Source organism: Haliotis asinina, chromosome 8 (genome assembly GCF_037392515.1).
Source record: "Haliotis asinina isolate JCU_RB_2024 chromosome 8, JCU_Hal_asi_v2, whole genome shotgun sequence".
Classification (NCBI taxonomy): Eukaryota; Metazoa; Mollusca; class Gastropoda; order Lepetellida; family Haliotidae; genus Haliotis; species Haliotis asinina.
The window spans coordinates 9,428,095-9,454,725 of NC_090287.1; the positions used below are offsets into that span (position 1 = coordinate 9,428,095).

A 26,631-nucleotide genomic window follows, 5' to 3' on the forward strand; every position below is an offset into this window, starting at 1 on the left:
TTGGTGTGTATGTAACAGCTGAAATGCCTAGATTCTAACAGGAAAAACAACTTGCTGTACAGTTTAGTGTTATCATTGTTATCATTGTTGTGAAGTGTGAAGAGGTTTATTTGACATCAAAAGGAGTAGTATTAGTAACAGCAGTATACCTGTAAACATAGAGTGAATTCATTAAATGTGTAGAGGTTATCACACAAGTGTTTGTAAATGGTATAAGGAACACTAGATTGACCACTAAGCATGAATAATTTCAGATATTATAACAGAATAACCATTTGATTGCCAACTAAGTTGGTCATTAAATGGGTTGTCAAAAAGAGCAGACTTGCAGACAGGTTTGTTTCTATATATTTCACTGCTGTTCCAAGTATGAGTGGATGGGAAATCCTGTGATTGATATAATGATCATCGATCAATGCAAGTTTTGATGACATTCATCAACTAAATCAGATGACCTCACGCTGTCTCATTTCATGTATAACTGAAAACATGTATAGCAAATATATCTACCATCTTGTGTTGGTGGATATTATTTGACTTGAAATTATTTTGTGACTGACTTTAGAGCAGAGCATGCTTTTTCTTGAGTTGACAACTGTCATATTTTTTACAGGGGGAATATTGTCACGTGGTATCACAGAGATTTCTGGGGAGAGTGCAAGTGGCAAGACTCAACTGTGTCTACAGCTGTGTCTCACAGTACAACTTCCACTTGAACATGGAGGCTTGGGAGGAGGTGAGTCAAAATTTACAAAAATGGTATAAGCTGTAATCCAAAATCAAAACAAAATTTTTTAAATAACAAGGACAGTAACTTTTGTATGCTGGGGTGGGCTTTTTTACAGTCAGTCAAAAGTGAAGCAATAGATATTTCATATTTTCAACTTATGCAAAACAACTGGTACCCTTAAGTTATCCTTCAGAATTGTTTTCCTGGCATAATGTAAATTCGCTGACATCTATTTTCACACACCTGTCACTTCCGGATTTGCGCAGTCGCTACAGATAGAAGTGTGACGAAAGATTTCGTGTTTGTAAACAGGAAGTCATCTTCTTCCTGGTGTCACGATTCGGAAATCACAAACTTCAAAGTAGAGTTTTTTATCCAATGTTTTCCAGCAAACATAGTTTTACTCTTCTGGGCTCACTTGCACAAAGCGATCTTAGTGCTACCATGATTGTAACTCCCATTCTTAAACATAGGCTTAAGATAGTCGTAGCGCTAAGATTGCTTTGTGCAAGTGGGCCCTGCACTAATGCTAAAACATCAAGATGAAATTAAACCCTAAAAAATAGTTTTCATTCATGACATCGCTGATTTGCCAGTCGTCTGTATTGGTAAATCTTGTAAATGTTAAATAGTTACTAAGTGAAAACAATCTTGACTTTTTATGGTCAAATCAAATGGTTTTAATTAATGAATAATGAACATATGCTTGTGTTTATTCAGTAAATGTACTTGTTTAAATGTATCTTTTTGATGAAAAAAGACAAAAGTAGACAAATTCTGAACATTTCCTAACTAAAACCTTCTTGTCAGCATTGTGAGACATGAACTTAAATCCTACATCGGTATCAGCATTTTGCGTAAACTAATCATCATACTGTGTGTCTGGATTTTAGCGATCATGAATATTGATGTCATTGCGCTCAATTGACTTTGATACTGTCGTGTGGATGATGGCTTCATCCCACTACTATAGCGATGTGTCAGATGCTGAAATGTATGTTTTTATGAACATTTAATATTGATGAAGGTTTGTATAATTGTTGATTTCCATGTGCCTTGTTAATTCCGCATACCGTGCCTAAACGTGTAGGTGCACAAATATTGATTATGCGAGGCTAACTGAAAACCTTTGAGCAGTGAAATCAGATGTACAGGAAACACTCTTAAAATCTTCAGCATAAGCCTAAATGTTGGAGATAACTACCTCTTCAGAAAATGCCTTGTAACAAGACAAATGTGCATCATCCCCTGACGTGATATTGCTGGAATATTGCTAAAACTGCTGAAAAACACAGATGTGCATTTTTATGCACTGACAGTGGCATGTAAATAATCAAGTGTGGAGCTGATTTATATTGCAAGGCGATCTGTCACCTGATCCATTTAGTTGCCTCTTTCAACCAGCATTGAGCATTTTTTAACCCAAATGTCCTGTGGGGCTGTTCCAAAAAATGGGAAAATGAATGTAAAATACCCCCACTTTAACGCTTACAGGGTCAGGCTCATTGACCTGGTTGACACAATCATGTCATTGTATCCCAATTGTGAAGATCGATGGTCCTGATGCTGATCACTGGATTATCTGGCAGAGATAATTACAGATCAATGCCAGATAGCTGGAATATTGCTGAGTGCTGCATTTAAACACAAACCAACCATCCAAGCCATGAACAAATCCAATGACTCTAGCACATCCTATACAAGGATGCAGTGCAGCAAAGAAATCAGATGGCATACCACCTACATTAACAGTCATTACCCATACCTCATTATAAAGACCTCTTCACTTTTATGTCGTTGTTTTAAACCAAAGAGCCCAGAACTTCATCGGCTTTATATCTACATTATTCCCTAACTCTAGTCAACAGATGTTTGTGGCATATCTTAGGATAGAGATCAAGTTTGTACTTTTTCTCCAATTTCCTGACTAAATCATCCTACGCAACCCATGTCAGTGTTGCAATTCTCTCAATGTTTGCTCAACAAAAAACTCATGCCTTTCCCCCGAGTTAGGTGGAGGGCTACAGCCTAAGGGCTAAATCTGTCAGTTGTTACTGACAGACTTTGGTTGAATATCCACATAGCTACCATTTATGCAGCCAGTTCCATATTTCCCATGCAATATTACTGGCATGTTGCTAAAATTGCTCGGAAGACATGCTCAATCACTCTGACTTGTCTACTCAGTTGAGCAGGTCCTCAAGATGTGCTCATACCATTGTCCACTGTAGTCACCCAGCCAAGGGCAGAGAATATCTTGGCTACTGTTCACCATTGTCGACATTCCATCTCAATATGCATCCCTTAAAGGTCACATGCAACGTAAAACACAACTTTGCAGATTCTGGTACCTTTCGGTATGCACTTACCGAAAAAAAATCATAAAAAATGCCAATTCAACCTATAAAGTTGAAAAAAACGCGATGAAAAAAAAGCCCGCGAAATCGGAGTTCATTGACCACGTGTAATTTGAACTTAACACCTATCAGAGTATACGACATAAAGAAAATAAGTTGATTTATGACTCGTGCACCCGAGTCCCGTCTCTGCCACATTATGTAATTAGGCACGTGTGATACACATGACATGTTTTTATGTCTGTGGGTTGCAAACAAACTACATTCACTTTTTTCGGATGACTGGATCTCACGGAAGCTGGTGCAAACTCTTGTCAGTCCTGCCTTGTACTTGGACGAATGACAGATTCCAGCCACGCAGTAGTTTACCATCTCTACTGATGTCATTTTTTATTGGATCGAGCGCAAATTCGGAGAACATGTATTTTCCAAACCCAACATTTCTATATACATTCTTCATGAATAACGACTTGTTTTAGTGTGTATGATTTTGTTTGACAACAGTATATGAATCCATACTGAAACGACGCATCAAGTACACAAAAAGAAGTTGTTATCCATAAAGAATCTTACTTTCTTGTGACTCGCTATACTTCTAAAATGCCCATCAAACAGATCATCTGTCTTTACACACAATGAACCCTCAGCAGATCAGCAAATGAAACAGCCAATCAGAATCCGTCGTTACACTTGAGTGCACATCCAGGTGCTAAGACCGGGTTCGGTCTCCCGAGGGCTTCGTTTCGGGGGAAGTAAACCCAAGTACAAAATATTGCACTTTTGAATCGCGATTGTACGCTTATAATTTTGTTTATTTGTTTTTTTAAAAGCAGCAATGTATATTATATGTCATGAATAAGTGATAAATGTGTTTTAATTATGTTTGATTTTTTGGTTGCATGTGACCTTTAAAGGGGTACAATGATCATTCCTGAAACCCAGGTGATACTGCAGAGTTGCTTCTCTTTGGACCCTTACAGTAAACATTGGCAACGTCTTGGCTGGTCAGGACCATAATACTTGCACCTGCTTTACTTCCTACAAGCATGGCTGATTGGGGTCAAGCAATTAAATGGATGCTGTTTGGGGCCATTTAACTATTTTAATTGGTTTGTATTCTTCAGTTTTATAGTAGCCTTGTGTTTGTCAGCCAAATTGAAGGAAAGCTAGTTAACTTTATCCATGTTATTCAATAAAGTATTGCTGGCAATCTGGACATTGTCAAGAGAGACATTGCCCTCCTTTTTGCTATAATGCACTACCTCCGTGCCTCTGTGTGTGCATACGTGCACATTTGTCCTTTTCGGAACAGAACTTTAAAGCCGTTCAGTATTTTTTCACCAAACTCAGTACATAGATAGGTGTGGTGGTAAACTGGTGCCCTTTGGTACTTTTGGATTTGTCATTAAATATATTTTTGCGTTTCCATGGCAGCAAGGTTGACTTTAACTGGAGTTGGTGTTGGTGCTATTTTCTAGAGCAAAACCTTAAATCCATTCAATATTTCCTCACCCAACATGGCACATAGATATGAGGGGATGTCAATAAGTTTTGAGCTCTGAGCATTTTTCATACCCCGGTGTCACAGTCTATGGTACGACATTGAACCTTGGGGTGTAGCTGATGTGATATATAAGTTTTGGTATCCTACTCTCAGAAGTTTTTGAACAGGTCACATTGACAGAAAGACACCCCCCTCATGGCAGTGAAAATGAATAAAATTAAGTATAGAGCAGTAATTAAGTTTTTAGTTCTTGAAGGAAACTCGGCAAAGAACTTTGAAGAAAGGCTTTCAGCAGTTTATGGGAAGTCTTCCCCTTCATCTCCTACCGTCAAACGATGGGTCAATGAATTTAAGTATGGTAGAGAGAGTCTTGAAGATGACCCCCGTCCAGGTCACCCAACAACAAGCACTAGTCAGGAAAACATTGACAGAGTGCGTAGACTTGTGCTGGAAAATCGTCGAATCACACTCCATGAGTTAGAGGAGACCACAGGCATTTCACACGTATCCATCGAGACAATTCTTCATGAACATCTCGTCATGTCTAAGGTGTGCGCAAGATGAGTGCCAAGAATGCTTACAGATGAAATGAAGCAAACAAGGGTCACCATAAGCAACTCCATGCTAACCAGATACAACAAGAATCCAGAAGATTTTCACTTTAGGCTTGTAACCTGTGATGAAACCTGGATCCACCACCATGATCCTGAGAGCAAACAAGAATCCATGGAATGGAAACATGTCACTTCTCCAAGGACCAAAAAGTTCAAAGCCTCCAGATCAGTGCAGAAGGTAATGGCGACAGTCTTCTAGGATAGCAAAGGCGTCATCCACATAGATTACTTACCAAAAGGAAGAACAGTGAATGGGGAATTTTAAGCTAACTTGTTGAGGCAAGTGCAACAGTCAATCAAGGAGAAGCGCCGGTGGAAGATCAGACGTGGCATTCTTCTACATCAAGACAATGCTCCAGTACATAACCTCTCGCGTTGCAGCCGCTGCTGTCCAGGAATGCAGGTACGAAATCTTGCCGCATCCCCCCTACTCTCCAGACCTGGCACCAAGTGATTACCATCTGTTCCCAAATCTCAAGAAACATTTGTGTGGTTGTAGATGATAATGAGCTTATTGCTGCTACTGAGGCTTGGTTTGAGGACCAAAATGGCGCCTTCTACAGAGATGGCATCAGCGCCTGGCAGAAAAGATGGAACAAGTGTGTTGACTCACAAGGGGACTATGTTGAAAAATAAATGTGGTTCATACCAATATTTTGTGTTTTTCTATGCAAGGCTCAAACTTATTGACATCCCCTTGTATTTCTGGTGGTGTACTGGATCCTTTAGTGGTTTTGGATTTTCTACAGAAATATTTTTGGTGTTTCCATGGTAACAAGTTCAAATTCGACTGAATTTGGTGGTTCTGCTGTTTTCTGGAGCAGAGCTTTAAAACAAGTCAATATTTCTTCACCAGACTTATCCACATAATATCCTGTATAAACTACATTTTTGTGTTTCCATGACAACACTTTTGACTTTGAATTTGGTGGTAGTGTCCTTTTCCAGAGCAGAACTTTAAAACTGTTCACTATTTCTTCACCCAACATTCTACATAGATAGGCCTGTTAGTGTACTGGTGTCTTTTGGTATTTATGGAATTCTGAATAAAATATTTTTGGTGTTTACATGGCGACAAGTTTGGCTTGAACTGAATTTAGTGGCAGTGCTCCTTTCTGGAGCAGAACTTTAAAGTCTTTCAATAATCTCCTTCGTCTTTTCCACATACGCACCAAAACATTTGACATCATCATAACTAGTAGACATATTCATAAGAGTATTTTGCCATTGTCTTCTTGTTCTTGTTGCTCATCAAACACATATGACTGGTTTGAAATTTGACTATAAACAGTGGGGGTTTTATTTGGGGGGGATGGGTTCAGACAAATGATTTGTTGTACCACTGTCATGTAAAGTGGTTGGATATAGTCGCCGCCTCGTCTGTCTGTCCATCCATCCATCCATCCATCCGTCCATAATCATTTTGTTTCTGGACCATAACTCAAAAAACGTTCAATATTTTTAGACCAAAATTGCCAGACTTAACAAACTGAAGATAAGGTTGTGCCTTTTGCTATTTACTGATTTTTGGCATTTTTGTTTTTCTTGGTTTCCATGGATTTGAACTTAGTCTCAAAAGAGGGGGTTGGACACTTTTTCTGAAGCACAACTCTAAAAACCTCTTAATATCTTTCAGAAAACTTGGCAGATATGTGAGGCAGACACCAAAGTGGTGCCTTTTGCTATTTTCAGCTTTTTGGCACTTTTCTCAGTTTCTATGGAAATGATACAGACTTAGTCTCAAAAGGGAGGGATGGGCTTTGTTTCCTGAGCACAACTGAAAAATCATTTGATATCTTTCAACCGAACTTGGCAGATATATGAGACAGATCTTGATGTGGTGCCTTTGCTGTTTACTTATATTGGCATTGATATTTTTCATTATTTCCTTGGAAACAATTTGAACTTTGTCTAAAGAAATGTCATGTAACTGTCAGATGATTTGTCCTTTCAGATATGCAGGGACCTGGTGGATATGTCATCTTCTCATGACCCTTGCTTTACTTGTAACTAAATATGATTTGGGAGCCTGTCAACTGCAGGGCCAGCAAACCATATACCATTGGTGTTTTTTAATCATAATCCATAATGCTGAGAACAATTGCAATACATTTGGCTGCTGCTCGAAGCTTTTGAACTCATATGCATTAGAATATTTGGGACGTACAAATCTGGTTAGTGTAACATGACTACTGGAAAAGGGATCGTTTTGAGCCTGAAAAACTGCCAAAGACCCCACAAATGATCTGTTTCTGATCTTCAGTCTTCCTTATTATGTAACATAACTTATAGTGGAACTACTCTTTCTTAGTTAAGTGACCCGTGAAGGTCACGGGGTAGAATAGGTCTTCAGCAACCCATGCTTGCCATAAGAGGTGACTGTGCTTGTCGTAAGAGGCGAGTAACGGAATCGGGTGGTCAGCCTCACTGACTTGGTTGACACATGTCATCAGTTCCCAATTGTGCAGATCGATGCCCATGTCACTCACTCACTCACTCTTAATTAAGTCCAGATTCTGAGACCTTTGGGTTGAGTCTCATCCGGGATTCGTACCCACACCCTCAGTGCCAGCCACCTAATTGCCAGCCCACAAAGCCTGCCGCCTATTCCACTCAGCCACTGTGACTTCCACCAAAATGTGCTGATTATGTCTTTATTCAATGTTCATAAACATAACAAGGAAGAAAAACTGTCACCATCTTGTTTCACTTTTCTGAAGTGTTTCAGTTCCTGTCCCTTGGTTTCCTTGGCACATCACGATGCTTATCTCATCATCATTAACCTTGTGCCCCGAACAGGAAACAAGTCAACATTTGGTTATGAATAAATACATGATATCTCTTGCAGTTGACACATCTTGTGTACTGTAAATGCTGCCAGTAGCACCATGTGTCATAATGAAATTCAAACTTTGGAGAAATAACCACTCAATTCCAAGCAAACACAATCCGGGTGATAAAGGGTGATTAAAGCCTGCCCCTTTTCCAGGGGAGACACCAGCAAACAGAATGCTTTGACAAATATGTGAAATATTCACTGGCCTGTATCATAGCCTATGGTTAGTAAAACTCCAGTCAGGCCAGTAAATCTCCAGTCACTGGTCCAACTGTCTAGTGAAACGTCAAGGGGTCATTTTGTAAATATATCTCTCTTTCCAACTTGTTAAGATATGTTCTTTTAACTCTTGCAAGATTATGACTTGATAAAATTATTCATCATATTAGCAGCTTATTAATGAAACCTGCATCAATGTCTACATTCAAATTTCAGGGTTATGAATGAACTTACAGGCATAGATAGCCCAACTGGCTAGCAAAATTTGGAAACAGTTTCGTTTTCTGGTTTCGACTGTGGGTTTGTTGTGGTCTGTTTTGCTGTGGTTCTACTGAAATGTTGCAATCCTGTTTTCATGTTCTGCATGAGTCAATGTCACCGATGACACAAATCCATGGGGCAACTTGTTCCAGGCATTTGTCAAGATTAAATTCTGTGTAATGGAAGTCGGTTGATCATCAAGTTGGGAACAACTTCTTTAAAACTATGTAGATTTTTGCTTCTTTTATTCTTCCTGCATGTTTTATAACAGGCATAAATCTGCTATATATTTAAACTAAGTAAAGAAAAGCCAAAATTGCAAAAAAATTTGTCACTGAGAAAGAAAGAAGCTGTCTATATTATCTGCTTCCCACTAACAAAAGAATTGAAGGTATTTTGCTCGAATCTTTTCATCAGACATTTTGTTATTTTGGTTTTGTTTACAAAATAGTTTACAATCACACTTGTCTGTGAAGTTTCTTTACCAGTAAGTCAGCTATGTCAAACTGACACAGTGGTTTTTATGTATTAATGTGGAAGTTTATCTTCTGATAGGTTTTGTGTGCTCAGTGTGCCACTCAAACTCTCATGTATCATAGAGGTCTAGGGACATATTTTACGCCTGTTTGAATCAGTAGAGAGGAGGCTGTCTGACTAAACTTTAAACTGTCTGAACATTCAGCAGTATCATGGTAGTGTAGCCACGTACAATGAAATAATTCCAGTTTTACAACAGTTGGTTATTGCTCCGTCCATGTGGAAGGCCTACCTCTACAGTCTCCTTGTATACCTTTGTAGATATTGTGTTGTTTATTGACTGTCACTGACCTCATGTGGCAATATACAATGCACACATTATGTTGAGACTCGGTAGCTTATGTTAGAGCAAAATGGTTTCTTGTTTTACTGTCAAGCTTTACATAATGGATGTTTTTATATTATTGCCTGAAACTATAAGCAGGTTCATGATTCATGTCACTTGTTTCAGCCATGTGGAGGATGATTTGTTTATGATTTAAAGTGTTTAGCTTGTTCCAACTCTATAAACATAATCAAAGTAAATTTGATTTTAGTTTATTTTAACTATTATTTTATTTTATTTTATTGAAAATCAAGTTACTGATTATTGATAATAAGGCTGCAACTAAATCCATGTGGGTTTTTATTTTTTTGACCTTCAGAGTTGAATGAATCATCCTGACTATTGTGCCTGAACATTTTCACAGCTTTCAGATGGTGGCCATATTTTAACTGTCATTTTTGGCACCTGTCAGACATTTCTGCTCCATTGCGAAAAGTGATATGCAGCATGTCATGCGTTTACTTATTACCTATTTGGGCATATTTGGTTTTGTTTAATCAGTTTTAACAACCTTTTTCTTATGTTGCTGTATTTTCTACATCTCATCATAAACAGAAGCTCCTCTGAAGCTGAAAGTTAAATGCTTTAACAAAATTAGCTATAGTGTCTAAACATTGCTGAGAGGCTTTCAGTCACTGTACGAATGAAATAATGCCAATGTAAAATTTGAACTTACTAATGAGATTTTGATTTTCCTGAATCAGGTAAGCGAGTCATGTTGCGCTAGTGTTTTTTAAAAGGGTTTAGTAAGTGTGACCTCATTTAACCTTACCATTATGTTCTACGATCATCTGTTATACCCCTATCAGGATCCCAGGTCAGAATGTCTTCAGCAGCCTATGCTAATACAGGTGGCTAAATAAATTTCATTATGAGACTTTTTGACATGTTTAAACATTGTACTCAATAGTATATGTTTTTTTTTTCATTTTTGTTCACAATATCTATCACTGGATTGTTTGACCCAGACTTGATTGTATATAGGCCATCGTCATATGCTTTAGCATTGATGAGGGCGGCTCACAATGAACAAAGTGAACTGGTAGCTACACAGTAGCAGCTCTGATGATGGTTCCATTAGTAACCCAGCTTCGAAAAGAATTTGCAATCCTTTTTTACCATCAGCTTTCTTTAGTTCCACTGTTTCTGGTGCTAGCTTGTGTTAATGTCAATGTCGTGTGAATGCTAATGTCAATGTCAAGTGAGTGTCTGTTTGACATTTTAACACCAGAATGTAGGAAGTAAGTGTATTTGATTAAAGGTTTGCAAGTGCAGTGACACTTTATGTGGCTGTGTGTGCTGTGACTCATACCAAGGAGTATATACTACTGAAAACACCAGCTCAGCAGGAAAGTCTCGGGTCCAATGTTTCTTGACCAGCGTCATGGAAACTTCTTCCTCTCAAAAACTTAAAAGTGCTGCATCTGATGCAACTTTGATACAGATGAAGCCTGGGGATCGAAGTAGTGCTGGATCATCAGTAAGCAGTGGATACTTCAGATTTATCTGACATGTCCAGAATGAATGAAAATCCTGCCATTATGACCTTATTTTCAAGGTCACCAAAATACTTTGTCCACTTTTCAAATTCTTGTTAAAGCGATATCTCATGAAGTATTGTACTCAATGTCTTCAAATTTGGTCACTGGTGGATCACACAGACACCAGTCAGTTTTGGTTACCTTTAGTTCATTTTCAAGGTCACCACGACACTTTGGCCACTGTTCAGATTCTTGTTAACGTGATATCTCATGAACTATTGTACCCAATATCTTTAAATTTGGTGACAACCTACATTGGGGGATTATGCAGACACCAGTCACTTGCTTGATAACGGTGTTAATACCAGCACCGAAACGTCGCACCCAATGCAATAAAGAAGTTGACTATCTATAGAACTTGGTTTTCCCTCAGTCTCTATAGAAGATGACTTATTGTTATTCCCAATGCATTTTAAGGGGATATTAAAATGCATTTCGTCAGTCCATCCGTCTGTGCATACATGCACATTTGTCTTTTCCTGAGCAGAACTTGCAAACTGTTCAGCATTTCTTTACCAAACTTGGCACATAGATAGGTCTGGTGATGAACTGGTGCCTTTTGGTAGTTTTGGATTTGTAAATGAAATAAGTTTGGTTTTGACTAAATTTGGTGGTAGCGCTCCTTCCAGGAGCAGAACTTTAAAACCTTTAAGTACTCTCCTTCCACTTTGCCATCGACACACCAAAGCATTTAACATCATCGTAACTAGTAGACATATTGATAAGAATATTTTGCCATTGCAAGGGGTATATTAATGTCTTTGCCTTCTTGTTAATATAATCTTGAAGGCAATTGTAAATCCCTCTCACCTTCTTCCCAGAGCACTGTTTGTTATGTAATGCTGCAGTCAGCAAATATTCCAGCTTCGTGTTGTGGGTACAAATATAGCCCAGCTTGAACCAGACAGACGAGTCACTGACACAAAGAGCATTGATCTGAGCATCAGTTTACAAGAATCAACCACGTCAGCAAGCCTGACCACCCAATCTTATTACTGGCCACTTACAATAATCATGTGTTCAGGATGACCAATTCAAACACAGACTTCCACAGGTGCCTGTTTACAGCATATTGTTGATATTTCCAAGTATTGAAGAACTGATATTTTATTGAATTGACATAACCCAAGGGCTAAGTAGCATCTGATGATCCATTCTACGTACCCATTTGCATGGTATATTTTCATACCACTTTTCAGAAATGGAACTATTAAATTTCTTTTATCTTTGCAATAACAAACTGAGTGCGCACTGTCTATTGCAAAAAAAGTATGTTTCTTCGCTGGAAATTATTCTAGGTGGTGATGTTTCTATTTGTGAACACTAAACACCAGGGTTTAAGATGTGGAAACAACAGTAACATTAGATTGTCTCTTGAGAAGATCTTAATGTCGCCACCTTTTTCCTGAGTCAGTCAGGAAATGTCATCAGTCATCTAGGCAAAATGACGACTGGCAAGTGTAGCATTTGCTGAGATCCATGGCAGTTAATGGCTCTTGTTTGATCATGTGCCTGAACATCAGACCTCCTAGTACTGGATGAGTTTCCTGCACAACCAGTGAGTGCTCATCATAGTCCTTCATTAGCCATCCTTCTGTTAGTAACAACCTAAAAACTATTATCTAAAACTACTGGGCCTAGATTTTCGAAGCTCTCATAGCACTAAGATAGTTGTAAGTGCCATACACTAACATTCAGTTACGACCATCTTAGCACTAAGAGAACTTAGAAAATCTAGGCTCTGGACACTTTGCATTTCATTTCTCCTCAACAGGTTGCTCTTGTATCGTTTGCTACATTTAAATTACTAACATGACCTTTGAAGTTCCTGTTGACAGTTGAAAGAATATAATATAAAGAAGCAATCCACCTCCGTATCTCCTAGTGTGAGTACTGACGTTTCGCTGTCAGATCCTGTTCCCAAGTGAGTGAGTTTAGTTTCATGCCACACTCAGCAATATTCCAGTCTGTGAACAATATAAGTAATGACATCGTGTCGAGGGAAATACAGGGTTTTATCAGTCGCGAGTAAGGGACTTTCGAGGACCAATTCTAACTCAGATCTTCACAGGTCCCAGTGTTCCTGGCTCGGTCTGGCCAAGGCTAATATAGCCACAGTAATATGACCTAGATGAAATCATTAAAATAAACATGCCTCCAAATGTATTAGGTGCCAGTCTTTTGTTAGATAGCACGCAATAAAGGTGCAAGACCATAATCTTTTATGCAGAAAAAATTTGCAAAGCAAGGTCATTTCCTTTGAATACATACCAAAGTATTCTAGACATGAGGATGACATGGCTGCAGGGTAATTTATCTTTTAAAGGATAATTGATACATTGTACAGTGGTTGCTATGAGACACCATAATAATATGATGGAATTTCTAGTTTTTTAATATAGGACATTTATTTTCATAAGTGTTTGTGTTTATCCTCCCAAGAACATTTCATATTTGTATTAGGGATGGTTCAGTGGTATAAATCTGTTGTATCAGTTTTTCAGTTTTCAGTTTTTCAGTTGTATCAGTTTGCACCTGTGAACGTTTTGGTTACAATTGTCTTCAGTAACTCAAGCTTGTCATAAGAGGCATAACAGAACTGGTTAGTTGGTAGTCAGCCTCACTTGCTTGGCTGTCACATATCACTCTAGAGGTTATAGGATATTTCTATAGTGTACATATCCACACACTAGTGCATGCTTAATGCTGGTATTTTTTCCTTTGATCACTGGATGTCAATCTCAACAGCACATCGTAATATCAGTCTCAACTCCCCTGTGGAGTATACAAATGTTGCAGCCACTTGTTACACTGAGCGACTGTGGCGCTTCTCATCCCATACACATTGTTTTACCCGCAACTAGGTGTTTTCATGTAGTCATCTGGTCATATACCAACAGATTTGTGGGTTCTTTTAAGTGTGAAGAGTTGTGTACTGTACACTAGGGGTTGTGACAACAATGAAAGAGTTTGCACACAAGGCTCACTCCAAGATTTCAGGTGGACTCGATCACGACACCTCAATCTTGCTGGATCACTAGCCTAGCGCTTTAGTCAGCTCACCCACTGTGCCCCCCATATCAGTGTATGCAGTTTATCATTGGATTATCTGGTCGAGACTTGATTATTTACAGACCGCCACCATATAACTGGATATTGCTAAGTGTGGTGAGCTCCATCATCAATTGTGTGATCATTGGTGTGTAACCCAGATTCAAACTCCTTGTGAGTTAAGTTTAATCGACACCATACCTGTGCACCTAAGTGGTAAACATCTGCATCTTTTCAGGCTTTTCTCTCACATTTCACTGACACTGCATGACTTGACTGAAGGAGATTAGCAAAGTGTTAAATGCACCTCATTTATGGTCATTACATATGACATATTTTTAAACTCGGGTCATACTGCTGTAATTCACAATAGAAGGTCATGTCAGAATGTATTTACACAAGGCCCCAGATCAATAGAACTATTGCACATATACCCATTACCGGGGAATGTAACCTGTGCTGCTACACACCATGGTAGACATCACGTTGCTGTTACAAAAGACACTTCTACTTCCTACAACATAAATCTCCTCACATTGTTCAACAAAACCTGCAAAACCCAACTCTACTGCCAAGTCCATGATTGAACTCCTTTACATGACAGAGAGAGCACTTCCTGTGTGAATGTTTGGCTGTCGCTGAAGCAGGACAAATGATTCAGGTTTTGAAAAATTGAAAGTTATCCTGAAAATGTATTAAAAAATATTACTTACGTTGTGCCTGTCATTATTGTTCTACTTGCGCAAATGATAAATGCTCAGTACTCTCGTTAGTCAAGTAACACATCTTGGCTGAACCTTTGAAATGTTTCTTACTGTTGAAGTGTCATGGATTTAAAAATGGAGAATTCTGATATTGATAATGTCTGATTACTTCCACTAAAACACTACAGCATTTATCAGGGCTTTGATGTTGATATTTTCATACTTTGCTGTATGTCATCATGAGTGTAACTGTTGCCAGTTAGGTAGTCAACTCCAACAGTGTAGAGCAAGATGACACTTGACATGGGGAGGGCTGCACCACTGCATGGAGTTAACACTGGGTCGCAGTGTGAATGAGTCACCAGCAGACGGACAGGCTGGATCATGTGTGCCCCCTGTGAATAGTATCTGCTGCAGTATATCAACATGAGGCTAATGTAATAAACGTATCTGGTGTTCGGTGTGACCAGGGAGCGGAAGGCTGCCATGTCAATATATCAGAAGCCCATTATTTTGTTAGATGTGGATGTTGTATCCCAATCAAGATCTGAAGAGTATCTGGTTAATCCTAATTTCTATTGATGATGATGATTGATTTGTTTGTGAAGATTTGTTTCTTGCTTTTTATAAACAACTTGCCAGTGGGACTCATTGACAACGAATCTGCCAGCAGGGTGAGTGAGTTTGGTTTTACCCTGCTTTTTGGCAGTATTCTTGCAATAACACACCAGAAATTGGCTTCATTCAATGTCCCTGGGAAATTGAACTGGGTCTTCACCAACAACTGATAGATCTCCAGTTCTGTCTGTGGCAGACGTATTAGCAAACTACAGATATTTTCCCTCAAAGGCTTACTGAGAATTTTGTTTTCATGAAACAAGCTGGAATATCTGTCAGGCAAGATTTCTTAAAAGCATTCACAGTTTATTAAATGACTGATTTTTCTGCTTGCTTATTCTGATCCTAGTATATTTTCAAATCTAATATCATATTTACATACATCTAAGTATCTCAAATAGAAACATTTAAGATAAGAAAAAAGTGTTTGGGGGTTATTTTAGTCCCTTCAACTGATTTTTTTCTTATCACTGACAACAGATTTGGCTCTTAGAAACAAAAGGCTATTTTTGAGATGCTTTAGTTCCGCATTTGTGGAATTGTAGGGTCATTGAGCTGAAGATCAAATTTAAAAATACATGGAGATGGATGTTACTAACTCAGAACATGGTGAGGAAGTGCATCTTGTATTGATGGAGTGCTCTCATGGTGCATCACAGTTCCAATGTGACGCCAACTTGAAACAAAATTAACACCTTCCTGCTGTTCTCATGATGACTTAGATTCAGTAGAGCGGATACAAGAATGTGATGTCTTAGCTACCACACATGGAGGGGTTCAGATAGCCCAGTTGTCTCAGGGTACAGTCACAGTGAACTGCTGAGAGTCCCATCCCTTACGTTGTCTTTCATTTTGAGCCTTCGTGGAATTTACTAAAGTGTGCTCTTATGTCTGCACTATCAAGATTTGGCTGAAATATTGCTGATATAACGTTAAATATCACTCACTCATGCCTGCACATTTTACTGACATGCCAGGACATACGGTCTGGTGTAAACCATTCACTCAATATTCTTCTATATGCAGAATTGTTGATTGGTTTATTTGCAGGATTCCATAGTGCTTGCAGAACTACATACTCCTTCTTTCTCCACCACCATCTAGCCCAGGGGTTAAAGCATTAATCTAGTGGTTAAAGGTTTCACTTGACACACTAAAGACCTGGGTTCGATTCCCACATGGGTATAATGTGTGAAGCCCATTTCTGGTGTCCTCCTCTGTGATAAGGCTGGAGTACTAGCACTTACTACCTCACCTCACCGCAGCGCAACGCAGCGCAGCGCAACGCAACGCAACCGCAACCTCCCAATGACAGGCTGGTGGTACCACAGCAATATTTTGTAACAATATACCGTCAAATAAGCTCAGGCACAAGTAACCAGCGGTAATTGGTCTGGTTTTCAGATCAATGATTGACTCTAAGATAGACAGGCTAATCACACCATGATGCTAATAAATACAATAGGGAGGGGGATTAGAATGTATCTTGATCACATCAGGGACCTGTCTGGCAACACTGATTGGATTACAATGTAGTTTTGGCCTGAACTATGGAGGGGGTGGCAGAGCAGCATAGGATGCAGGTCAGTCATGACAGTGATGTCAATATGAAGTATTGATAGATATAAATTTCTTCCTTTGCTATAATCGCAGGGGAGATTCACAGGAGATGAAGTTCCCAGTACCTAAGGTGTTTTTTTTCAAGGTTCAACTGGCAATTGGCTGATTACTATGTGCGATATGATTTATATAGTTTCTTTCCCACTTGGTTTCTGCCTCTTTGGGATTGAGGAGTTAAGGTCTCCAGTGCTATTTGTGTGTTTGCAGTGCCTAATGTGTTTCCAGTTTCCTGGTGTATATATCCGTTGTCAAGGTTTTGTAGCTGAAAGACATGTATTTCCCCAAAGTGTGTGTAACTGTGTCAGGCTGACTATTCATGGTTGTATATTGAGGAGATGATGGTGAAAGGTCTGTTTCTGATTTTGAAAATACTTACAAACACAATTATCATTAGGTTTTTTTTACCAGTCCAATATTTAAGAATCAATGTTGTATGCTTGAACTTTCTTAAGGAGTCAAAGAGGTGGCACAGTCAATATGGCATTCATACATCATGACCTTGGCAGTGTTTGATTCCCCTTATGGGTCAGTCTGGAGACATCAGCACCCAACACCCACCATCCCTGTTATATTGCTGAAAGCAGAATAAAATCCAACTCACTCACTCACTTCAAGAAACAAAATGATTTAAAGACGATAAAAACATTATTGAGTCAGACTCTTACCCTATCTTATAACATTCTTCTTTAAGAATATGTTAGTGTGCATGTTTTGTATGAAAAACTGTTATAATTCAGTATCTTAAAATAACCCAACTGATTCACTGAGCAGTGGTTTTGCTATCCCAGTGGTATTGTTATGTACATATCTTATATCGCAAAGGTTGTTTAGATAAACTTGTTTGGCCACAACATACACACCCAAATGTTTAGGTACAAGGACATTGATTTTAGAGGCAGACATTTTCAGTACTTGGTTTAAGATAGCCTGAAATGATGTTTCCTTTTGATTTTCTGTATGCTGTTATCCCAAGGTTGGGTTATTTCATTTGGTCAGATAGTGAAAGAGGAATACAGTTGATTATCACTAAAGTCAAAATTATCACCAGACACATTTTGTTACAAGGCACTTTTTGATACTGGTTTTCCAAATGTCAGTCTTTTATTCTCAAAAGCTTACCACCGTCATGTCCTTGACAAAATCATCCTGCTTAATGTGAATTTCAAATGTGAAAGTGAGAAGTGGCTAAGAAACTGAAACACTTGAAGAAGTAATTTGAATAACTGTAGAAAGGACGTATTTAGTGAACATTGTCTGATCTGTGCTACATGTAGACATGGTTTTCTGACATACACTCAAAGATGAATCATGTGAATCAACATGCTGTTTGCTGAAAGTTCACTCCTCAAAAACATGCTTACCATGTGTGCCAGAGGATTCCAACATTTTCCTTGACATATCACATGTGACTTTTATATAATTTAACAAAGCGTGATCTACATAAAGCATTCAACGTTCTCTTTGTTAGTTTTGTGAGAGGATAGTTGTGTATGTTATAAAAGACTGTTGTTTGTCTCAGGTGCTGTGTATGTGTGCACTGAGGATGTGTTTCCGAACAAGAGGCTTCACCAGGTGATCCAGCACTTCACGAGGAAGTGGTCTCCGCCACGACTGCAGCAGGATCTCACTAATCTGGGAGATAACATCTTCGTGGAGCATGTGGCTGAGCATGTAGGTCAAGGCTTATCTGCCTCACTATCACATAAACAAGAGTTCTTAGCTGATTTTACCATCCTGCAATCTCTTGCAAAAACAAATCCAGAGCTTATGTTGTTAGGAAATCTTCGTTAGGTCTCATGATCATCCACAGTTCAGTGTTGGTCATTCCGTAAAGTTATATGAAACAAACTTGTGTGTATTCAAAATATAACATACATATTTGCATGTGATAACACAGGAATATGAAATGTAAGTTAATGATGAGTTTCATACTGGCTGTCACTTAAACATGGGTGATTTTGATTAAACTTGGAATATAGTATGATCATGTTAAAAGTGATGAAGATCCGGATCATAACTGGTCATCCACAACCCGAAAAGAAAGAAGTGGGATTAGGTGGTCCAGTGCTTCCGCCAGGCAAGCGCCATTACACCATTCACTCTAAAAAAATATGTAATGGTGTTTTATTTATTTTCCGATGCTAGAGTGAGTGAGTGAGTAAGTTTAGTTTTACGCCACACTCAGCAATATTCCAGCTATATGGCAGCGGTCTGTAAATAATCGAGTCTGGACCAGACAATCCAGTGATCAACAACATGAGCATTGATCTGCGCAATTGATAACCAATGACATGTGTCAACCAAGTCACCGAGTTTGACCACCCGATCCCGTTAGTCGCCTCTTACGACAAGCACAGTCACCTTTTATGGCAAGCATGGGCTGCTGAAGGCCTATTCTACACCCGGGACCTTGCGTGCGTCTCTTCATAAAGATTTATTAGGCAGCGAAAAAATAAAGTTATCATGGGTACATTTTCCACAGCGTCAGGAGGGTTATTGTTAGCTTTTATTGGAAAATCAAGGTGGATCACTGCTTATTTTATTCCATGTAGCACAACTATTCATTGAAACTATACACTGAATCCTCAACAATTTGAGTTGTGAAACTTGTTCATGTATTGGTATAGCAGAGTGTGCTGAAATGATAACATCACTTGCTTGATAACGGTGTTGGTAAATACTTGCACTTGCTGCAATATGAAGAAGTTGACTCTCCCGAGAACCTGGTGTTCCTTCATCTTTACACCTTCTCAAATGCCTCTCAAAGAACGTATGCTGGAAATATGAGATATATGACAAATATTATTTATTCACAAAGAAAGTGGCTGACTTGCCTGATTAAAGAAGTTGCTCATCCATAAAGTCTTGTCCTTATCTGTATTGTTCCTGTGTGCACCAGGAGAGCCTGATGTTCTGTGTCCACAAGAAGATCCCCATCCTCCTGGCCAAGGGAATGGTGAAGTTGGTGGTCATAGACTCCGTCGCTGCTCTCTTCCGCTGTGAGTACGGCCAAGGGGAGACAGTGAAACGCGCTAAGCACATGGCATCCTTCGCAGCCCACCTGCACAAGCTCGGACATCAGTACAATATTCCCATAGTCTGCGTTAATCAGGTAGGGTATATTTGAGTAGAAAGTACCCAACCTCCCGTAACATTATCTTACTAAGGTGCTTTTCGTAATCACAACTTGCCCTTCATCACTTCCGACATCTGTCACAGAGAGTCCTTGCCATACGTGGCCGCTTGACTCCTGCAAGTTTCTATCACTTCAGCCCTGCCATACAATAAAGCATAACTGACACATGTTGTCTCAACCCATGCATATGTGTTTGTTCAAAATTACAACTCTCCTTGAAGAAGTAAATGGGTACCCGGAGGGATAAGTAACGTGACTGAGAACCTTGTAGGTATTAATGTCTTAGTGTTTTCATCATGCTGACATGTATGGACAGAAGCACTTTATACATGTCCATGATTGTTTGTGGTCATAACTTGCATTTTGTGCTTGTTATTTATCATTTGTAGACATAATATCTGGTTTATTCACAATATATTTCAAGTTCCTTTTGTTTTGCATAAATGTGTAGTTTTTATGCACGTGCAGAATTTTGTGTTAGGTAAATCACTGTAACCAGTCGTTCTGATGGTGCATATGTGAGGTATGTCTTTGTTATGATGCCTAATCATGAACATTATCTGAAGTCGAAGTCATAAAGATGATATAACCTCTCACATCATTCACACGTCTATGGAAACAAGAAACTCAACACTTAAACAACCCAACTCCAGCTCTTTCGTAAAAAATATAGATATAGAATACATAAATATAGAAAATGCTTCTTTATTCCATTAAATACAAAAGAAAAGGTTGTACAGCAAGACAATAGATTACAGATTGCTAATTATACCCTCTTGTGGATCACTTGCACTTTACAGGTCCCTGCCTTCAGCAATTAACTCTATCCCTGACATAACCATAACATTACCATAACCTAACCGTTAACCTAATCCTAACTTCCAGGGACCTATAAAATTCAGTCTGCACCTTTTAGCTTATCATGCACCAGACTTTTTGAAGAAAAAGAAACTTTTTTCTTTTCTTTTTTTTCTATTTTAATTTTCCCACCTACTGACCAGGATGTTTTGAGCTGTAACAAAAGTCCAAGAGGTCATTGAGGTGCCATGATATTCTGGTTGAAAAGTTTACATTAGTGAGATACAGTGACACGTGATAGCTCTTAAACATGAGGAAACAAATAGTGAGCACTTTATAAAATATTATTTCCTTTTGCGGGTTAAATTGCATTGATAACCAACATGTGTATATTTGTGTATATTTTTGCATTGTTTCTCATGTAGTTCTTGACAATGCCTTATAATTATTTCAACTTTGGTTAGTTCCCTTTGATAATTACTGATGTTCCGACTTTGACAGGTGTTTGAATCTGTCATTGGAAATCCCAAGGTTAATTGACATGTCATCATAACCCAATTGTATAGATCTGTGTTCATGCTGTTGATGCCTGGAATGTCTGGTCCAGACTTAATTATTTACAGACAGCCCTATAGCTTGAATATTGCTGAGTGCGGCTTAAAACTAATCTCACTCAGTTACTGTTTTCGACAACTCAAGTATCTAAGGTAAACCAACAAACTTTTGATAATTTATGGACACAATACAGTGATATGATGCAGACCTTTTGGCAGAAATACCTGTGACCGGGGTGTGGATGAAAATCTAGGTATATCTTTTGAACTTCTGTTTCTTTAATCGTAGAGAGTTCAGTTCAGTTTTTGTTTCATTTTTCAAGCTGATATTCAGTCTGCTGAAAGAATCAAGTGTCCTTCTACATCTGTCTAATTATCAATCACATGCAGGCTAGTTTCAGTTTTGTAGACATTTGCCCTTTAAGAAAGCCTTACAAGCCATCTATTTGTAGTGTGAATGAGTCACCATGTCTATCAAACCCTGTCGTAGCTAACCTACAGGTGTCATTGTAGTCTGCTGTTGTTGTGGGTGTTCCAACAACCATCTTGATGGCCAGGCCATGTACTGGAGGGCTGTGGAAAGGCATATCATCAAGCAGACCGCAGATAGGTGCACTTGCCCAGGAAATGTCACCAGTCTGAAGAACAACCTTGACATACACGTCTTGATACATGCCTTTATATCACCAGTGTGAAATAATATGGAGGACTGAAAGTTTTAACAGCAACCATCTGTGCATTATAGAGGTTGTCTGAATTATTAAATTACTGGTAGTCTAATTTCAGGAGAGTAAACAAGGTTCTTTGTTGTAGGATTGGTAAGTGAGTGAGTGAGTTTAGTTTAACACTGCACTCAGCAATATCACAGAAATATTAAACAATCAAGCCTGGACCAGAAAATCCAGTGATCAACAGCATGGGCATCAATCTTTGCAATTGGGATACAATGACATGTGGCAACCAAGTCGGTGAGCCTGACCACCCAATCTTGCTAGTTGCCACTTATGACATGAATTGGTTACTGAGGATCAAGTCTAACCCAGATTTGCAGATTTATTTTGTCAAAATGCCTAATATATGAGGTAAAATGAAAAATGGATAAAACATTGTCCTACAAGGTTAATTTTAAAACCAAAAATAGTTTACAACAGTCATTTGTTGGGGACAAAGCAGCAACAAAGAAATAAATAAAACTCATCCATTGTCTATTTTATATGCTAAAGTTTGTTAGTCTGTTTGTGTATGTGTAATTAGGGTTGTCTACAACAAGTGCTGTCTTAGTTGGCATAGGGGTCAAAGAGGTCATTAACACCTTGATGGTCATTAAATTTCCTTTTGCAAAACCTGCAATGGTTTTGTAAAATACCAAATTGTTATGAAGTCATGAAAAGTAATAATTATTATGATTGTAGGTTTTTGAATGGTAAACCAGTCACAAGAAAATATATAAAACTAAACCATTGATATTTCTGTTATTCTGAGTTACCCCACCCCATCAACTCTGAGACAAATACAGTGGTAACTAGCCTTAAATGTCATGGAATTGGGCAGGGTAGTAGTATATAAACCCTGTAAGACCAATATGGTAACTGTCAGTCCTAAAAGTCATGGAATATGTGAGGGTAATAGCATATGATACATGTAAACCCAGTATTGTGGTAACCAGCCCTAACACTTATGGAATTTGTCAGTGTAATAATATATGAAATACGTAAGACCAATATAATGGTAACCAGGCCTAGTAGTTATGGTATTTGTCAGGGTAACAGTACATGAAACATGTAAGACCAATATAATGGTAACCAGGCCTAGTAGTTATGGTATTTGTCAGGGTAACAGTACATGAAACATGTAAGACCAATATAATGGTAACCAGGCCTAGTAGTCAGGGTAATAGTGTATAAACCCTGTAAGACCAGCATAGTCAGTGTCACCTGTTGTAAGGGTGGGATGTCATTTCACTGACACCTAGTTCCCAATACAGTAACCCACTACCACTCATCCAGGTGAGCTTTAAAGGAAAATTCAGGAAAAGTACAACAACACTCATCCTTGATATCTCCAGGCTATATGTTTCAAGAACTCTGCACTATAGTGGAATAGTTATTGTGGAGAGTTATCGGAACGTATAGCCCGGAGATATACTCCAACAGAAACAGCACCTGCTGTGTTTGACTTTCACTGTGGTACTGCTACTGTTGAGATTTGTTGCCTCAGTGGCAGAATCAGAGAACTGATGTCTGTTAAACTTCAAACAATAGGACTATAACATGGATGCTTTGACTTTGATATACGTGTTTCATAAAGCCGCCACTGTTTGAGAGGGTGTAGGAAACATCAGTGTTTCTCTGTACTGAATTATTTCTTATCTATCTCACTGCTTACATATTCCATGTAGGTTTTAGTTTGGGGTTTGGATCAAAGGAGTTTTACACCAGGGTATTGTTTAATTCAGAATACTTTAAAGAAACAACAACAAAAAAACACACCACATTCGACAGTAATCTAAAGGAAAAAAATTTCCACCATCTTGCCTAATCCTATTCCAAGCAGGTGCTCCTCCCAGCATAAGCTCATTGTTATTGTAAGAATCCACATTCATTAAGTTTTGTTTGTATTTTCCAGGTGTCTGCTAACCTGTCATCAAACAGCAGCCAGAACCCCGTCCTTCCAGCTCTGGGCTTGTCCTGGTCCAATCAGATCATGTGTCGTCTGATGCTGCGTCGAACCCGCCAGAAGGTGGTCCTACCTGTGCAGCCAGTCCATGGGGGCCGGGAGAACATTGAGTGTGCAGTGAGGATGTTAGAAGTTATGTTTGCCCCTCATCTTCCACCTGGAGCCTGTGCTTTTGTTGTTGACCATCAGGGCGTCTCTGGGCTTGAGTAGGGACAGTGTGTCCCTTGTGTGTGCATGATCATTTACTGTGGAGAGAGTATGAAGGTCACTTTTGTCCACTTATGTTGACAGAATTGTTGTTATGTGTCAGTGCTGTCTTTGAAATTCTCTCTACAAATACATGTATTAAAAACCTCGCCTTAATCATTGTTTATCCACCTATTCCTTTTGAACGGCTTTTTTTAATATTGAAACTTTCACCTAAAATAGCATTGCATGGATTTTAAACAAAACATAAAGCAGTATTTGAAGTATGCAGCTGAAAGTACTGCTTGCTCTGCTATGAGGAGGGCAGTGGGGTACCCTATTGGTTAAAGCGTTCGCACGCCACACAAAAGACCCAGGTTTGATTCTCCACAAGTGTACAATGTGTGAAACTCATATCTGGTGTCTCCTGCCATGATTTTGCTGGAATATTGCCAGGCATAAAACTAAACTGACTCACTCACTCACTACTGCAATTAACCATGCATCCAAATGTGTAAGTTAAACAGCTTTGAAATGTTTATGTTTATTTTTTTCAAGCCAATGGGGTAATGAAAATACACAAACACCTGGTGTCATCACTGATTCACTGATATAATTGAACCACATACAGGTCTTTTATGCCCCATGGAATCTGTTCTAACAGATAATCAGTAGTTCCCTGGCTTTGATGTTTTGTCATGTACATATATTGCTTGTGACAAGAAAACCCATTGTATCTGCTGATGCAATGAAACCTGGATTTCAGTCATTTTTGATACTGGGTCAATGTATTCAATGACTTGGATCATTCCTCATTTTAACAATCACTGGATTGTCAATCCATGCTTGATTATGTACCGGCTTCACTTTCACAGCTTCAGCATTGCTAAACTAGGCATCTAACAACAAATACACTCATGGATAAGTTGCGGGTCCCATTGCTGGACCATTGCTGATTATGGAGGGCTAGTGGGGTAGCCAAGTGGTTAAAGGGTTCACTTGTCAGGCCAAAGACACAGGTTCGATTCCCCACATATGTACATTGTGTGAAACCCATTTCTGGTGTGCACCACTGTGTTATTACTGGAATATTACTGACAGCAGGATGAAATCAATATCACTTACTCACTGATTATGGACAAACTAATGTATTAAAGATCTGTTTGACCATTTGTCACATCATCTCACATATTTGTCATAATTCTAGCCAACTCTTCACTTCATACTATAACCCATTAATTCAGTACACTCAGCAAATATACTCTTCAAAACAAGTAGGGGTACTTTCAATGTACGATTGTCGTAATTGGGAGATATATGGGATTGAATCAATGTTGATACAATAATAATGGATGTTTTGAGAATCCACATGGATTTCATTCAAAGCAGAGCTGTTTGTTCAGTTATCCCCCTTGTTAGGTGACTGGAGTATGACAGGAAAATTTCAGGTGTACAATTTTCAGTCAGTAGTGTGTGATTTGACCCTGAAAACCCTGATCATGCACAGATGCGAGAAAATTATTGGAAAAAATGGTCTACAGTGATTTATCGACCTGCCTTGAAAAACGTCAAGATTCATAATTCCTGTATGGGTTTTCTTTCCACCAGACTTCAAAGTTCAGGTTCCCCTACATTTTTTGAAGAGTATACATGAACATACATATTGAGACAGACAGAATATGCAAGATATGAGCCATATGCAAATGTGAGTACAATGTCGAGTATGATGTTGTACATTGTGTGACCTAGCTCTGACTATGCTATTGTGTTGTGTTTAACCTCAGTGTGTACATACGGGGTGCAGACATAGGCTCACGGTATTCTCATGTTAATGGCAAGATTGGGAAGTATTATGTGGTTGTGGTATTCACAGACTTGGAGTGTGTTGATGTGAAATACTACAAGCACTTTGTACAACTGAACACTGGCTGTGAGACATGACAGGTCTGTTAACCTGTCATGTTAGCCACAGTCAACAGGTATGTGTATTGACAGGACGTTGACCCCTCGTGTATTCATAAGGACCATAGTAAGGAGGATGACCGTTACAGAGAAGGGGATTAGAAGTAGTTCCTGTTTTCAGTTCCAGCTACCACATTTACCATAATAAGTGCCATGAGCTCTTAGAAAATTGACATGGTGGTTGAGTATTGAAGCCATGCTCACAAGTAACAAATTTTTATTGCTATTTAATTAAAGCTGCCTTAATCACCTTAATAGGTGCCATGAGCTCTTAGAAAATTGGCATGGTGGTTGCGTATTGAACCATACTCACAAGTCACAAAGTTTTATTGCTATTTAATTACAGCTACCGTAATCCCCTTAATGAGTGCCATGAGCCCATTAGAAAATTCACACAGTGAT

At 38.8% G+C, this 26,631-nt stretch overlaps 1 protein-coding gene across 1 annotated transcript in view; it reads left to right on the forward strand.

Annotated features, from left to right (window-relative positions):
- The window catches only part of LOC137294937 (DNA repair protein XRCC3-like), a 44,453-nt gene extending 20,009 nt beyond the window's left edge, over positions 1-24,444 (forward strand). The window contains exons 4-7 of the mRNA XM_067826151.1: positions 614-736; positions 18,437-18,588; positions 19,817-20,029; positions 24,031-24,444. Of these exons, the coding sequence (XP_067682252.1) occupies positions 614-736; positions 18,437-18,588; positions 19,817-20,029; positions 24,031-24,291 (749 nt within the window). The 3' untranslated portion in view covers positions 24,292-24,444. The remainder of the gene's footprint in view (positions 1-613; positions 737-18,436; positions 18,589-19,816; positions 20,030-24,030) is intronic.
- Positions 24,445-26,631: the final 2,187 nt, after the last annotated feature.